Below are 12,925 nucleotides of genomic sequence, written 5' to 3'. Positions count from 1 at the left end.
ATTATCCGCACTTTTATATAAGAATTTTAAACTTTTGCAGACGACTCCCACTTTTATGTCTTGTACCCTCAGAACATGATGCAGACGAGACGAGCCTTAATTAAGATTTGGGAGAATAGGATATAGCAACAATTGAGAATGTTTGAGGCTAATCTTCTGTTAGTATAAAACATGAAAGGGTTTGAGCAGTTCAAACATTACTCTCATATAATAAGTTAAGACACATAAAACTCATCAGCATTTTGGATCCAAATCTTCTATGAACTGAGTTGGGTTCCTTCCGAATAACAACATAAAAGATTCTCGCATGGAGTAAAAGTTTTCCACATTCATCTTTTCCCCCTAATTTTTTGTAAAGCTTAACTAGAAGGGTATTAGGTTGAGATTTATAATGTTATGTGCAAATAAAATTGAGTAACTAGTCAACTAATCTAATCATTAAACTAAGTTTAAGTGCAATTTTATCTGAATAACAAAATAAGAATAAATTTGGACGCTCCTAAGTAACTCCATCAACTCGCCTGGACTGTCATTTTTTTTTTTTAAAAAGAGTTTTGTAAGAAATTGCATTGTAATGATTTAATACATGTGAAATAAAACAAGACTGAAAAAATGATTCCATGAAAACGTAAAAATCTTTTAAGGAAAAATGCCAATCCAAAACAAGATTAATTGTTAGCTTTCCCAATTCCAATTTCGTTGCACTAAAAGGGGAAAAAACTGTCCTCATCACTAGCGAGTAGATAGTACTACTCGGTTGAGGCGGTTTGATTCGTTAACGAATCGAGTGTATGATACTCCATCATTGATGACGTGACAACTAACCCCAGACTCATCATCTCCAGATAGGTTTCCTCGTAATTAAACCTCCAGACAGATTTCCGGCTGACCCCTTTCTCTCCCAGTGGCGTATTCGACCAAGAGAACTGAACAGATGCTAAAACCCAAACCCTAAATCCTAAATGGATCAAATTCCCAATCTTCCTCAACTCGATCCATCCAAATTCTCTCAAAATAGTCCTTGATCATGAACTCCTAAAGAAACCCAGAATTCTTGCCATTAATTTCCGTGTCACCGGCTGAACATTCGCAGTCGGTCATCGCCACGATGACCAATTACACCGTCCCATCACTTCCACCGTCCGCCTCCTGGGGCGACGGAGACTTTGATTACGATACGGCATGGTACGGGAACATCCAATACTTAGTTAACATTTCCGCCATCGGAGCCTTAACGTGTCTCCTCATCTTCATCTTAATTAAGCTCCGAAGCGACCACCGCCGCATGCCCGGCCCCACCGCCATCGTTTCTAAGCTCCTCGCCGCCTGGCACGCCACCGGCCGAGAGATCGCCCGCCACTGTGGCGCTGATGCAGCTCAATTTCTCCTTATTGAAGGTGGCAGCTCTGCCCTACTCCTTTCCCTCGCTGTGCTGGCCATCTCCGTCATGCTTCCAATCAATATTTACGCTGGAAAGGCTTCTTTGGGAGACGAATTCTCGAAAACCACCATTAATCATATCGAAAAAGGTTCGCCTTTGCTCTGGGTTCACCTTATTTTTGTTGTAATTGTTGTTTTTTTGGTGCATTATGGTGTGAATGAGATTGAAAAAAGATTGAAAGTCACGAGGTTGCGAGATGGGCATGGTAATCCTAGTGACCCTGGTGCAAATTCGAGTGCAATATTTACTATAATGATACATGGGTTGCCAACAACTTTGGGCTTTGATAAGACCCCATTGGTGGAATACTTTCAGCATAAGTATCCAGGGAAGGTGTATGAAGTTATTGTTCCGATGGATTTGTGTGCATTAGATGATTTAGCTTCGGACTTAGTGAAGGTTAGGGATGATATTTCAAAGTTGGTGGCAAGGATCGAGTCAAGAGGATTTCTGGATGAGGTAGAGGAATATGAGGATGCAGGGAATGGAAGGGGATTGTGGGAGAAGATATGTTTGTTGTGGAGGAGAGTGGTAGATTTGTGGTATCGGGCTATGGGCGCTCTGGGGTTTTCTGATGAGGAGAGATTGAGAAAGTTGCAAGAGTTTAGGGCAGATTTGGAAATGGAGATGGCAGCTTATAAAGATGGCCGAGCAAGGGGTGCTGGTGTTGCTTTTGTGGTGTTTAAAGATGTCTATGCAGCTAATAAGGCAGTTCAGGATCTTCGAAATGAAAAGAGAAGACGGTTTGGAAGATTCTTTTCCATTACAGAGTTACAACTTCAAAGGAACCAGTGGAAGGTAGAGAGAGCTCCACTGGCAAGTGATATTTATTGGAATAACTTGGGTTCATCAAAACTGTCTCTAAGATTGCGTAGAGTGATTGTGAACACATGCCTTTTATTGCTACTTCTGTTCTGCAGTTCTCCACTTGCTATACTTAGTGGCATTAGCAGCGCAGCACGGATTATTAATGCAGAAGCTGTGGATCATGCTGAGACTTGGCTGGCTTGGGTGCAGAGTTCAAGCTGGCTTGCATCCTTAATCTTCCAGTTTCTGCCCAATGTACTTATTTTTGTCAGCATGTATATTGTGATCCCATCTGTTCTTTCTTATCTTTCCAAATTTGAGCGGCATTTGACCGTGTCTGGGGAGCAAAGAGCTGCGCTCTTGAAGATGGTTTGCTTTTTCTTGGTAAACCTCATTCTTCTAAGGGGTCTAGTTGAGTCATCACTGGAGAGCGCTATTTTGAAGATGGGACGATGTTACTTGGATGGGGAAGATTGCAAAAGGATTGAACAATATATGAGTGCCTCTTTTCTTTCAAGATCTTGCCTTTCATCACTTGCATTTCTTATTACAAGCACTTTCTTGGGAATATCCTTTGATTTACTGGCTCCAGTACCTTCAATTAAGAAGATGCTCCGGAAGTTCAGAAAGAATGATATGCTCCAGCTGGTTCCGGAGCAAAGTGAACTGGAAAATCATGACATTGAAAGTTTGGAGAGGCCTCTGATTTCTGAAGCTGCAGCTGGGGTAATGACAAGCAATAATGGATATTTACAACATTCTGCTTTGAACGGTGTTAATTCACCAGGTCAAGACATGTCTGAATACCCTCCTGTTAGCAGAACCTCACCCATGCCTAAGCGAACTTTTGATTTTGCACAATACTATGCGTTCAACCTCACAATATTTGCCCTGACCCTCATATATTCCTCCTTTGCTCCCCTTGTGGTTCCGGTGGGAGCTATATATTTTGGTTACAGATATGTGGTAGACAAGTACAACTTCCTATTTGTCTACAGGGTGCGAGGTTTTCCGGCTGGTAATGATGGGAGGTTGATGGATACTGTTTTGTTTGTAATGCGGTTTTGTGTTGATTTGTTTCTTCTCTCGATGCTACTCTTCTTCTCAGTTCACGGGGATTCCACAAAGCTGCAGGCCATATTCACTCTCGGGTTGTTAGTAATGTATAAGCTTTTACCCTCTGATAATGAAGGTGTACAGCCAGCCTTATTGCAAGGCATACAGACTGTTGACAACATCATTGATGGTCCCATAGATTATGAAGTTTTGTCGAAGCCTACTTTTGAATGGGATACTTATAACTCATAACACCAGTTGTTAATATAATTTTTTGGCATTAAGCTGATATTGGTCGTGGTATATCTGTAGATACATTTCTCTGTTCATGATCTGCTTCCATGCGTGTTGTGTAATATGGCCGATGTTTGATGTGGTATACCTTCATATGTTTTTATTTCTGGACAAAATATCACACCTAAGCACTGGTTTTTTGAAAGGTAAAGCCTTTTAATCTGATCTGACATGGTGGGTAACAGCATTTAGATCGTGGGTTTAGGAGGAGATTCTTTTAAATTATGTCTCTAAAGATGGATTCACTCTTATGGTGGTTTACGAGTGACCATTGGTGCTTTTGATATTGCTAAATGGTAGAAGTTTTTTTGGTAACGCGATTTTACTTTGAAAGGTAGATTGAACAAGTGCTGGTGGAGTGCAGGTGTAAAACAAAGCAAAAGCGAGACAGAGGCCAAAGCTACCATTGTAGGTTCATGTTAATTTTTGTTGCTTTCGTCTGGAAGATATGGAGAGCATGAGGAATTATTATTCGAGAGGTTGCCTGGAGGAACTAGGGAGTTCATTAGAACTAGTTGTTGAGATGTAGGAAACAGTTAGTCAAGAACGAAAATTCCAAAGGGATAGCTTGATCACTTCGGATTATAAAGAATTTTTTTATTCCTTCTGTCATTATCTCAGTCTTCTGCATGAAGAGAACAATTACTGGCAATATTGGTACCCCAGTATATTTCGATTCTGCGATCCTCAAAACTGAAAAATAATCGGAAAACATGAGATCAGATAGTCATTCTACAGAGCAACAGATTACTCGCAAAGTTTGCTTTGCACGCTAACATCACCTGTAAAACAGGCACTTCGAATATTGTCCTACGCGAGTCAAGCTTAGAAAATGACACCTAATCGTCGGAGTTGTAGAAGAAAACTTCAATCATGGATTGCGCGGACTAAATCAATTTTAGGCCAGACAAGAAATGCAGAAAAAAGAGGAGCACAAAAGCCCAACCCTACATCTATTCTCGGCCAAGCAAAGCATTTTCTCCCTTTCCAGAAATAACATCTGCCGTCCCAACTCCCACTGTGACTGCGCTGCGCTGAATCACTCATCCCACTAGCATTTCTCTCACTCTGATGATAAACATGTGGTTAATCTTTAAATTGTTAAACTTGTGTCCTCTTCTTCTCGGCTTCAACGAGTTATAAATAATTAAGAAGAGTTATAAAAGCGGTCTATTATCACTTGTGACGCTGATTTGATTTTCCTCATTTTGTAAGGGACGCAGATGCATCACTTATCAGTTAAAAGCAATGTTGTTGATACAGGAGCCGAGACCAGGCTTGGGTACGGATGCAACAATCCTCCCCTCTGTCCAAAGCCTCGCCGGCTTGGATCTTCTGTTCCTGAATTTCTCAGGACCTTAGGATGCAACAGTCACAGGTTAGTTAGAACTGATCAGAGCTTTTCTTAGTTGACAACTTGACATTGCACTTATTCTTGTTTTCTTGTTTTTAATCTGCATTCTGCAATATCAGTCAAATAAATTCTGATGGCAGAAGTGGAACTCTCAGCATGATTACAACCGAAAAGGTATGTTTGTTAATGTCCTCAATGACAATATTCATGCCTTTATATGCATACTTCCTCTAATAGCTTCTTGACATTATCAATGCTGTAAATTGCAGACAAGGGATGAGGGAGAATCTTTGTGCAGTAATGGATGCTCACTTTCCTTCTACTCGGGATCTCCTCCGGGCAGAACCAGTAACCCTTTGGTTCATGATGTACAGTTCGTTCATCAGATGGAGCATTATTCTCCATTAACCAGAACAAAACTGCCTGATCGATTCGGTTTCACCTCTGCCTCTCCAGCATGAGAGCCTGAAATTTTTGGTAGATGACATCAGACAAGGAAAATGAGTTCTTTTCGGTTGAGACAGCCCGTTTTGAGGGTTCTTTTTGTAGTATTGGCTTAGAGTTAGCGTGGACTGTCAAAATTGTGAGCTTTCCTATGTAAATATATGCGATAGCTGATGAGGGTGAAATGTATTCTTATTCGAAGTATATATACTATTACTAAGGGGCATTTTACTGCTCAGGTAAGTTGATTCGGTTGTATGTAAAGCACGTGGCAATTATTTTTATTTTTAGTTCCTTTTCGTGATTACATCCCATTTGTCCATCAAACAATGCAGATCAAATATCTTGAATGTTGTTTGGTACGTGCTAGCATTTGAGGCATCTGGAGTAAAGCCAAAGTGGCCTGATTTTTGTAAAGCTAATTGTGTCGCGGAAATTTAACTCCATCTTTATCTGGCAGCGAAAAGAAAAAGCAACGAATGGGAAGAACTTAAGCCAGTTTTCTTGCAAAGAGCAAAATGCAGCAACAGCCCCTACTCGATCCGCACAATAATTCTAGCTAGTTGCTTACCATGCTTTGTTCAGAGATAACAACTAGACCTGTAGGTATGAGTACTTGGACGGACCTCACAAAACCTCTCAAGGTATTTATTATTCAAGTGTTAGGTAGCAGAAATCCTCATAGATAAATTATGTCAAAAAAAAAAATCACCCGATAAATTCTATTAGTAGCAAATTTGTCACATGGGGGAGCATGTTTACTTTCTATGCAGCCATACATGGACTTTTGTCTTAATCCCCCACCCAAAAAAGAAAAAGAAAAGGATTTGTAGAATGTTGAGGCTGTCACAGGGATAGCTTGTGTATACTATTCAGAAGTAACCATTTACCATTTGTCATATTGAAAATAACCACAATCCAATCCATACCCCCCGGGGAACCACAATGCAAAAAAATTCAAGAAGAGAACAAAGAAAGCCCAGTACCAAAAAAGGGAAAAAATCCCGGTACGAAGGAAAAAGAGAAAAGTGATTTGCTAGTTGGGCTGAGGATCTCACCGCATTAAAGACTTGTGCTTGAAGCCAATTTCCCTCCAACACCATCTTCCTTAACTGTGAAAAAGTAAAACGCCCCATGAACCCCTACCAAACTACCACCCCTTCCTCTTCCTCTTCCTCTTTTCCCATTTAATGCACTCGCTGCACCTCTTCTCTTCTGTCTCTGTACCTAACCCTTTTCTTGTCGTCAGCAAAACAATAATTCCCCGATCCATTATTGTTCAAGTTTTAACTTCCATTCATCCTATGCAAATCTTTATCAAAACTCACCAAGAAAAATGTCATCTTTCTTCATTTTCTTGCTCACATTGCTTTGTTTTTGGCTACTTCTTCAATGCTCAAATGCCCACATTTTCACTCTGGAAATGCACCACCGATTCTCTGAACCCATCAAGAAATGGTCCCAGAAAACTGGCAAGAACTTCATGGTCCAAAGCTGGCCTACTAAGGGCAGTGTAGAGTACTATCAACAGCTGGCTAACCATGACAGGCTACTAAGGGGCCGGCGTTTATCAGAATCTGATGGACTTCTCACTTTTTCTGACGGCAACTCAACTTTTCGGATCAGCTCTTTAGGATTGTAATAAAGATCAATTTTTTTTTAATTTATTGGGATTGTAGTGTTTTCTTTTCTTCCCTTTCTTTGGATTCTCGATTTTTTAATTGCTCTCCTTTTCATGGGTTTTTGTTTATTTTCCTTTTCCTTCTCGTGTTGTTTTGGGCAGTTTGCATTATACTACAGTGACAGTAGGGACACCTGGCATGAAGTTTATGGTGGCGTTGGATACTGGGAGTGACTTATTTTGGGTGCCTTGTGAATGTGGGAGATGTGCATCTATTGCTGATCCACTTCATAGCCCAGTAAGTATTATCTTTTCTTGTTAATTTTGTCTCCTACTACTTATTTAGTTCTTTTATCAATACTTAATAGGGTGTTTCTTTTAATTCTGCTGACAATGACAAGCTTGGAAATGGTAAAGTTTTAAGAAAGGGAAAGGAATCAGTGGTTATATGGCAAAAATTATTGGAGGAAAGAATGCAATAAGTACTCGTGACGATGGACTAAATTGGAATGTGAAGTAGGCTGTGGATCTCTAGTATTAATTGTAACCGAAATTCACCCATGTAATCATGTTCTTGTGTAGGTGTTGATAACGCCGTTAGCTTTAATCTTCTGCACAATGTTGCAGCTCTGTATGTATATGGGCAGGCATGTTATCCATCTCTACAATGTTGATGGTCCATTTCCTGTTGGAGTCTTAACTTAGCTCTCTTGCTGTACTAAGAGCATGAGGTTTATGGAGATCTAGGTCTTTGAATCTGTTTTCTTTTATCTCATGTTCTTTTGACAAGAAGGAATTTTTACTTCCTACAGATATACATTAATATGGTAAGGCAAAAGATGCGTTCCCAAATGAAGCAAAAATAACTCTTTGAATAAATTCAATGCGGAATCTCCGACATTAACGTGAGCTGCACCATTTGGCATGGATGCTGCTTTCTGATTAGAAATTTCTTTATCCTCAACCCTCACCCCTCCTCATTGCTAGTCGTCAGCATTATTACAAAATTCCATTCTTGATTGTTAAAATCAGCATGCAGTCATTGATTTCTGTTAACGTCTTGCATAGATATTGCTAACTCATCAAACGACTTCTGATTATCTTCAACTAGCTTAGTTCCTTGCTGCAGGATTTTGAGCTTAGCATATACAACCTAAATGGGTCATTAACAAGCAAGACAGTTACTTGCAACAACCATTTTTGCTCACACCAGGCTGATTGTCTTGATACTTCTAGTCGTTGCCCTTACTCTGTATCCTATGTCTCATCTGAAACTTCAACTTCTGGAATACTAGTGGAGGACATTATACACTTGAAAAGTGAAGATGACCATGAAGGACATGTTCAGGCATACATAATTTTTGGGTAAGTTTCTAGATTTTGGTGGGAATTAATCGCTAATACAATACGACATTACCTTTTTCCACCTCTTAGTTTATAATTCAAAACTTATTTACAGATGAGAGTGCTTTTTAATTCAAGTCCTTGTACTTTGATCTGTAAGCTCCATATCTGTCCATGCCATGCATCTCAGCAGTTGCAGTTTGACTCAAACTTAATTTTCTTTTTGGTGAGAGTGTTGCTACAATTCTCAAACTAAAATATTTTAGAACTTCTTGTTACTTAGTTTCATCATGGCATGCAAGGTGAACATTTCCCTTTTGTTGCTTATGATTTCAAACACATACTGAGAATATCTATAAATTCACTGCAGTTGTGGACAGGTTCAAACTGGATCTTTTCTAGATGTGGCAGCTCCAAATGGTCTGTTTGGGCTTGGCTTGGAGAAGATATCAGTTCCTAGCATTTTATCGCAAAAAGGTTATACAGCTGATTCTTTCTCTATGTGTTTTGGCCATGATGGCACTGGAAGGATCAACTTTGGAGATAAGGGAAGCCTTGATCAGGAAGAGACTCCATTCAACGTGAATCCCTTACAGTAAGTGGTAATTTTCATTCTTTTCGGATATTTTCTCCTTTCTTTTGCCTTTGCAATCTTAATCGCTTAAAAAATCTTTGTCTTTTTGCCTGAAACTGCTTCACAGCCCAACTTACAATATCAGCGTTGTCCAAATTCGTGTGGGAACTGCTCTCATTGATTCAGAATTTACAGCTCTTTTTGATTCTGGAACCTCTTTCACGTATCTTGTTGACCCTGCCTATTCAATGATTTTGGAAAACGTAAGATCTCAAATCATAGAACCACTAAGTCTTATTTTTTATGTCAAGAATACGGCTCATGTATACTTTTTGTTTTTCAGTTCCATTTACAAGCACGAGATAAGCGCCACCTACCTGATGCAAGGATCCCATTTGAGTATTGTTATGATATGAGGTCATGATCAAATTTATAGCTGGTCTTTTTTGGTCAATTTTCTTTTCACTTTCTAGCAGCATAATCATATCTATTGTTTGTTTGTTTTTTCTGCACTATGATGAACAGTCCTGACGCAAACACTAGTTTGATTCCTACTATTAGCTTAACTCTTAAAGGTGGTGGTCAGTATGTTGTGTATGATCCAATCATTGTCATCTCCACTCAGGTAGGATCACAAATCTATTGCTTCTCCTAATTATTAAATCTAACTTTTCTTAACCATCCAGTTATATTGACTTCTGTTTTGCTTGCGTTTTGCAGCATCAACTTATATATTGCCTTGCTGTTGTCAAGAGTCAAGACTTCAATATAATTGGACGTGAGTGGTAATCTATGTCTTTTGGAAGTTTCGAAAATTTCTATTCCCATCATTTGAGTTTCTCAGTTTTAACATCAAATGATGGCATGGAAAAATCGGTTCGACTAGTTTCATGCATATTTGGAGAGGTTAGATATTTCTTACAAGACTTGTCTGTTAAAAAGTTGAGTGCCAGGGTGAAACTCATGACCCTGGACACCTGTTGCATATTGTTCATTTGCTTTCTCGCTGGAACCAGAAGATATTATGTATCTTTGATTCAGAGAATGCTCATTTTGTACAAATTTGAATTAGTTGTGGAGAGACAAATTGTTGAGATAATATTGCAAGTCTTCAAATGTTAGTGGCTGGGGGAGGAAGAATGAAGTTATTCATGACAGTTAAATCTTAACATTGCTTTTTCCAATTATATAGCTGTTCCTTTGTAATCTTGAATTGTAAAAGGCAGCTTCTATTGTGTTCTATGAGCAAATTTTTTTTTTTTTCATGTTATAATCTATGGCGTGATATGCTGCATTTACTTGTATTTCCGTGCAGAAAACTTTATGACTGGCTACCGTGTAGTCTTCGACCGAGAAAAACTTGTGCTGGGATGGAAGAAGTTTGACTGTGAGTCCCTTGCTACAGATGAGATTTCAGTTCGCAACTGCACAAATGCTTTTGTTCATTTGTTAAAAAATAACAACGGTAAATTTTTATTTTTATTTTTAAAAACAATGCTTTGTTCATTCGTAGAATAAGTCTATGGTCCTCATGCAGGTTATGATGATGTTGAGGAATCAACTGCATCCATACCAAGAAACTCAAGCAGTGTGCCGCCAGCTGTTGCTGCTGGTGTAGGAACTAAATCCACGCCAAGCTCAGAAGAAAATAGGAGGAGCAAACCTCAGACTTCTTTTGCATCATCCCCTGATCACTGCTTCCATCTGATCTACCTGCACCTCCAACTTTTGTTCCTGCTGACTCTAGTATAGCAGATGCTGCTCGATCCTCACTTCCCTTCTCCAGAGGAGGAGCCTAACTTCATCCGACTATTGAGACAGTGTTAGTGTGTTTAGTACAAGAGCCTTTGACAAAGCATCTTTGCTGTCTGCTTCCATGGATTATCAAACCATGGCTGCAGTAGATACAGAGCGAAGATAGAATGTAAATACAGCGAAGATAGATTGATGATGCCATTTTTTGGTTGCTTCCTTTGCCGGTGTTTCTTTAAGCTATTCTTTCAGTAGAATAGAAGGCCAGTCGTTTGTTTTTGTACAGTGTTGGTGGATTCAAATAACGGAGAATTATCATTCATTTGTGTTCCATGTGTATGAACGGCTTGCCCTCTCTCTTTCTGCCTCTTTTTTTTTTTTTTTTTTTTTTTTTTTTGGGTTTTAAACGTGAATATGCTATTGGGCTTGGAAGTGGCTGTCCTTGAGGCTTTCATGACGATTCTGGTCGGTCTGGGTTTTGAATTGGGTTGAGGCTGGAGGAGCCATACGTAAGGCCGTCTACAACTCTCTTTCACTTTCGCTGCTTTGGGCAGGGCCTGGAGAAGTAAGTAGGTAGGGAAGTAGGAGTCAAAGATTAACCTCACAGACTTATTTGATGTGGTTTGGACTTAGTCGGTACCAAACTTTGGACTGCTGCCAACTCCCATCTGTCTCTGTCTCTGTCTCTGTGGCTTATTTGGGTTGGTCGGTGAGTTGGACTCTTTAGTTTGTGGGATACGTCACGTTTTTGGAGAAATTGGAAGTAAAACTTCTACGCGTATATCTTTCTTTCATTCTTTCTCTTCATCTACAATAAATATTTCTCAACGCAAAAAAGAGAAAATCCCAATGTATCATGTCAAATGACTCCCAACATTTCACCTTAATAACGTCACGGAAAGAAAGAAACAAAGAGGGATTTTGGCAGAAAAAAAGAGGGATCGATCCACGTACAAAACGACGGTCAATCTATCCATCTCTTCACAGTAATGGAAGATATGCTAATGGAAACGGTTAGAGTCAAAAGTTTGCAAGAGAACCTGGCACTCCAATTCTGACAACTAATTCCCCTGGGGAATTTTTTGACAGCAATGTTACGCGTTTCTTCTGGTTCGTCTTGCCCCTAACTAATGCTAGACTTTGTTCGTTTGGACCGTGAAATTATCCCAAATAATATTTTACTTGTATCATAAACACATTTTTTAATCTAATTTTTTATATTTTTTTATCTCATATACATCACATCATAAAAAGTGATACAGTAATTATTTCAAATAATACGCTATCCAAACAAACCAAATTAATTATATATATATACTACAAATAAAGCGTAAAAAGTAGAGCTTGTAAACAGGAAGAGGAGCTTGTAAGTTGGTGGCGTCGCCTGCATATTGCATAATGCATTTTCCTGTTTCTTCTTTCTCCCATGATTGCCGCCGAAAAAGACTGCTTCAACAAAGAAAGAAGAAGTCGAGACGTTTGGATTTTGGAAGAAGAGAATGTACAATAGTGTGTATTAGTAGTGTTATAATATTACGGTGCTGACTGACCGCTGAGAGACTGTTTGCAGTTTGTGCTGCAGGTGTCCGGAGTTGGGAGGACAAATCTAATCTACCATTACGCATTTGTTTATTATTTATTTACTGAGAGAATTTTAGCAGATTTCCATGTGTCAAACCTCAAAAGCCATTACGCGTTCTCAAAAAAGAAAAAAAAAAGTTTCCAAGCTTGACTTTGGACCATTCCTATACTACTTTTCAACTCTTTATGTCCCTATCTTTTTGGTTTTTTTTGTTTTGGATCTTATTAAAATTACATTTATATCCTTGCTAGATTTGGTTAACTTTAGTTATAATAATAACTAACAGAATTGAGAACCATTCTGTTACGCTTTGTGCATTCCGTCAAAAATTGAACAACGGTGGGACGAATTTTATAGTTTAAGGATTTAAGTGTCCCATTTTGAAGTTTAGGAACTTAAGTGAGATTTCAGATATAGTTTGAAGGGACAGAGTGGAATTAACCCTTAAGAATCCCTGCAAAAGTTTGTTGATAGCGTTACATAATTCACCAACCTAAAAAAGTTCAACTGTATTTTATGTGTACTAGTAATCTAATTTTAGATAACTAGAAAGTAGTATTTTGATTTTGACTCAGTCCAGAAACGACTTACTGGTAGATTCTTTGGAATAATAAAACACAAACGAGTGTGTCCAATGGTGCATGTATCTGTCAAAT

At 39.0% G+C, this 12,925-nt stretch overlaps 3 protein-coding genes across 6 annotated transcripts; all 3 read left to right on the top strand.

The window, feature by feature from the left end:
- The first annotated feature begins 698 nt into the window (after positions 1 to 698).
- Positions 699 to 3,593, top strand: LOC113702201 (CSC1-like protein At4g35870). Its single transcript, XM_072059133.1, has one exon. It carries the CDS (start codon positions 1,109 to 1,111, stop codon positions 3,554 to 3,556), a length of 2,448 nt encoding a protein of 815 aa, XP_071915234.1. The 5' UTR covers positions 699 to 1,108; the 3' UTR covers positions 3,557 to 3,593.
- LOC140011063 (uncharacterized) lies at positions 1,445 to 5,686 on the top strand. Its single transcript, XM_072059134.1, has 4 exons — positions 1,445 to 1,529; positions 4,822 to 4,976; positions 5,072 to 5,126; positions 5,222 to 5,686. Exons 2-4 carry the CDS (start codon positions 4,822 to 4,824, stop codon positions 5,411 to 5,413), a joined length of 402 nt encoding a protein of 133 aa, XP_071915235.1. The 5' UTR covers positions 1,445 to 1,529; the 3' UTR covers positions 5,414 to 5,686.
- A 642-nt stretch (positions 5,687 to 6,328) lies between these two features.
- LOC140010863 (aspartyl protease family protein 1-like) lies at positions 6,329 to 11,026 on the top strand. Of its 4 annotated transcripts, none has more exons than XM_072058420.1 (10): positions 6,329 to 7,034; positions 7,180 to 7,315; positions 8,129 to 8,382; positions 8,732 to 8,956; positions 9,063 to 9,198; positions 9,279 to 9,352; positions 9,461 to 9,560; positions 9,656 to 9,713; positions 10,251 to 10,400; positions 10,473 to 11,026. In XM_072058420.1, exons 1-10 carry the CDS (start codon positions 6,733 to 6,735, stop codon positions 10,685 to 10,687), a joined length of 1,650 nt encoding a protein of 549 aa, XP_071914521.1. In that variant the 5' UTR covers positions 6,329 to 6,732; the 3' UTR covers positions 10,688 to 11,026. The 4 variants fall into 4 exon arrangements, with proteins under 4 accessions (XP_071914521.1, XP_071914522.1, XP_071914523.1 ...); XM_072058421.1 differs by having other exon boundaries at positions 6,335 to 7,034; positions 8,147 to 8,382; XM_072058422.1 differs by having other exon boundaries at positions 6,336 to 7,034; positions 10,251 to 10,322.
- Positions 11,027 to 12,925: the final 1,899 nt, after the last annotated feature.

Source organism: Coffea arabica, chromosome 7e, assembly GCF_036785885.1.
Source record: "Coffea arabica cultivar ET-39 chromosome 7e, Coffea Arabica ET-39 HiFi, whole genome shotgun sequence".
Lineage (NCBI taxonomy): Eukaryota > Viridiplantae > Streptophyta > Magnoliopsida > Gentianales > Rubiaceae > Coffea > Coffea arabica.
The sequence above is the reverse complement of the archived record's forward strand: the minus strand, read 5'-3'. Positions and strand labels throughout refer to the sequence as shown.

Bases quoted from the DNA above. Each gene is read 5' to 3' on its own strand.
- LOC113702201 (XM_072059133.1), top strand. From the start codon at position 1,109: ATGACCAATTACACCGTCCCATCACTTCCACCGTCCGCCTCCTGGGGC.
- LOC140011063 (XM_072059134.1), top strand. From the start codon at position 4,822: ATGCATCACTTATCAGTTAAAAGCAATGTTGTTGATACAGGAGCCGAG. The intron at 4,977-5,071 runs GTTAGTTAGAAC...CTGCAATATCAG, and splicing joins TTAGGATGCAACAGTCACAG to TCAAATAAATTCTGATGGCA. The intron at 5,127-5,221 runs GTATGTTTGTTA...TGTAAATTGCAG, and splicing joins GCATGATTACAACCGAAAAG to ACAAGGGATGAGGGAGAATC.
- LOC140010863 (XM_072058420.1), top strand. From the start codon at position 6,733: ATGTCATCTTTCTTCATTTTCTTGCTCACATTGCTTTGTTTTTGGCTA. The intron at 9,199-9,278 runs GTAAGATCTCAA...TTTGTTTTTCAG, and splicing joins ATTCAATGATTTTGGAAAAC to TTCCATTTACAAGCACGAGA. The intron at 10,401-10,472 runs GTAAATTTTTAT...GTCCTCATGCAG, and splicing joins TTTGTTAAAAAATAACAACG to GTTATGATGATGTTGAGGAA.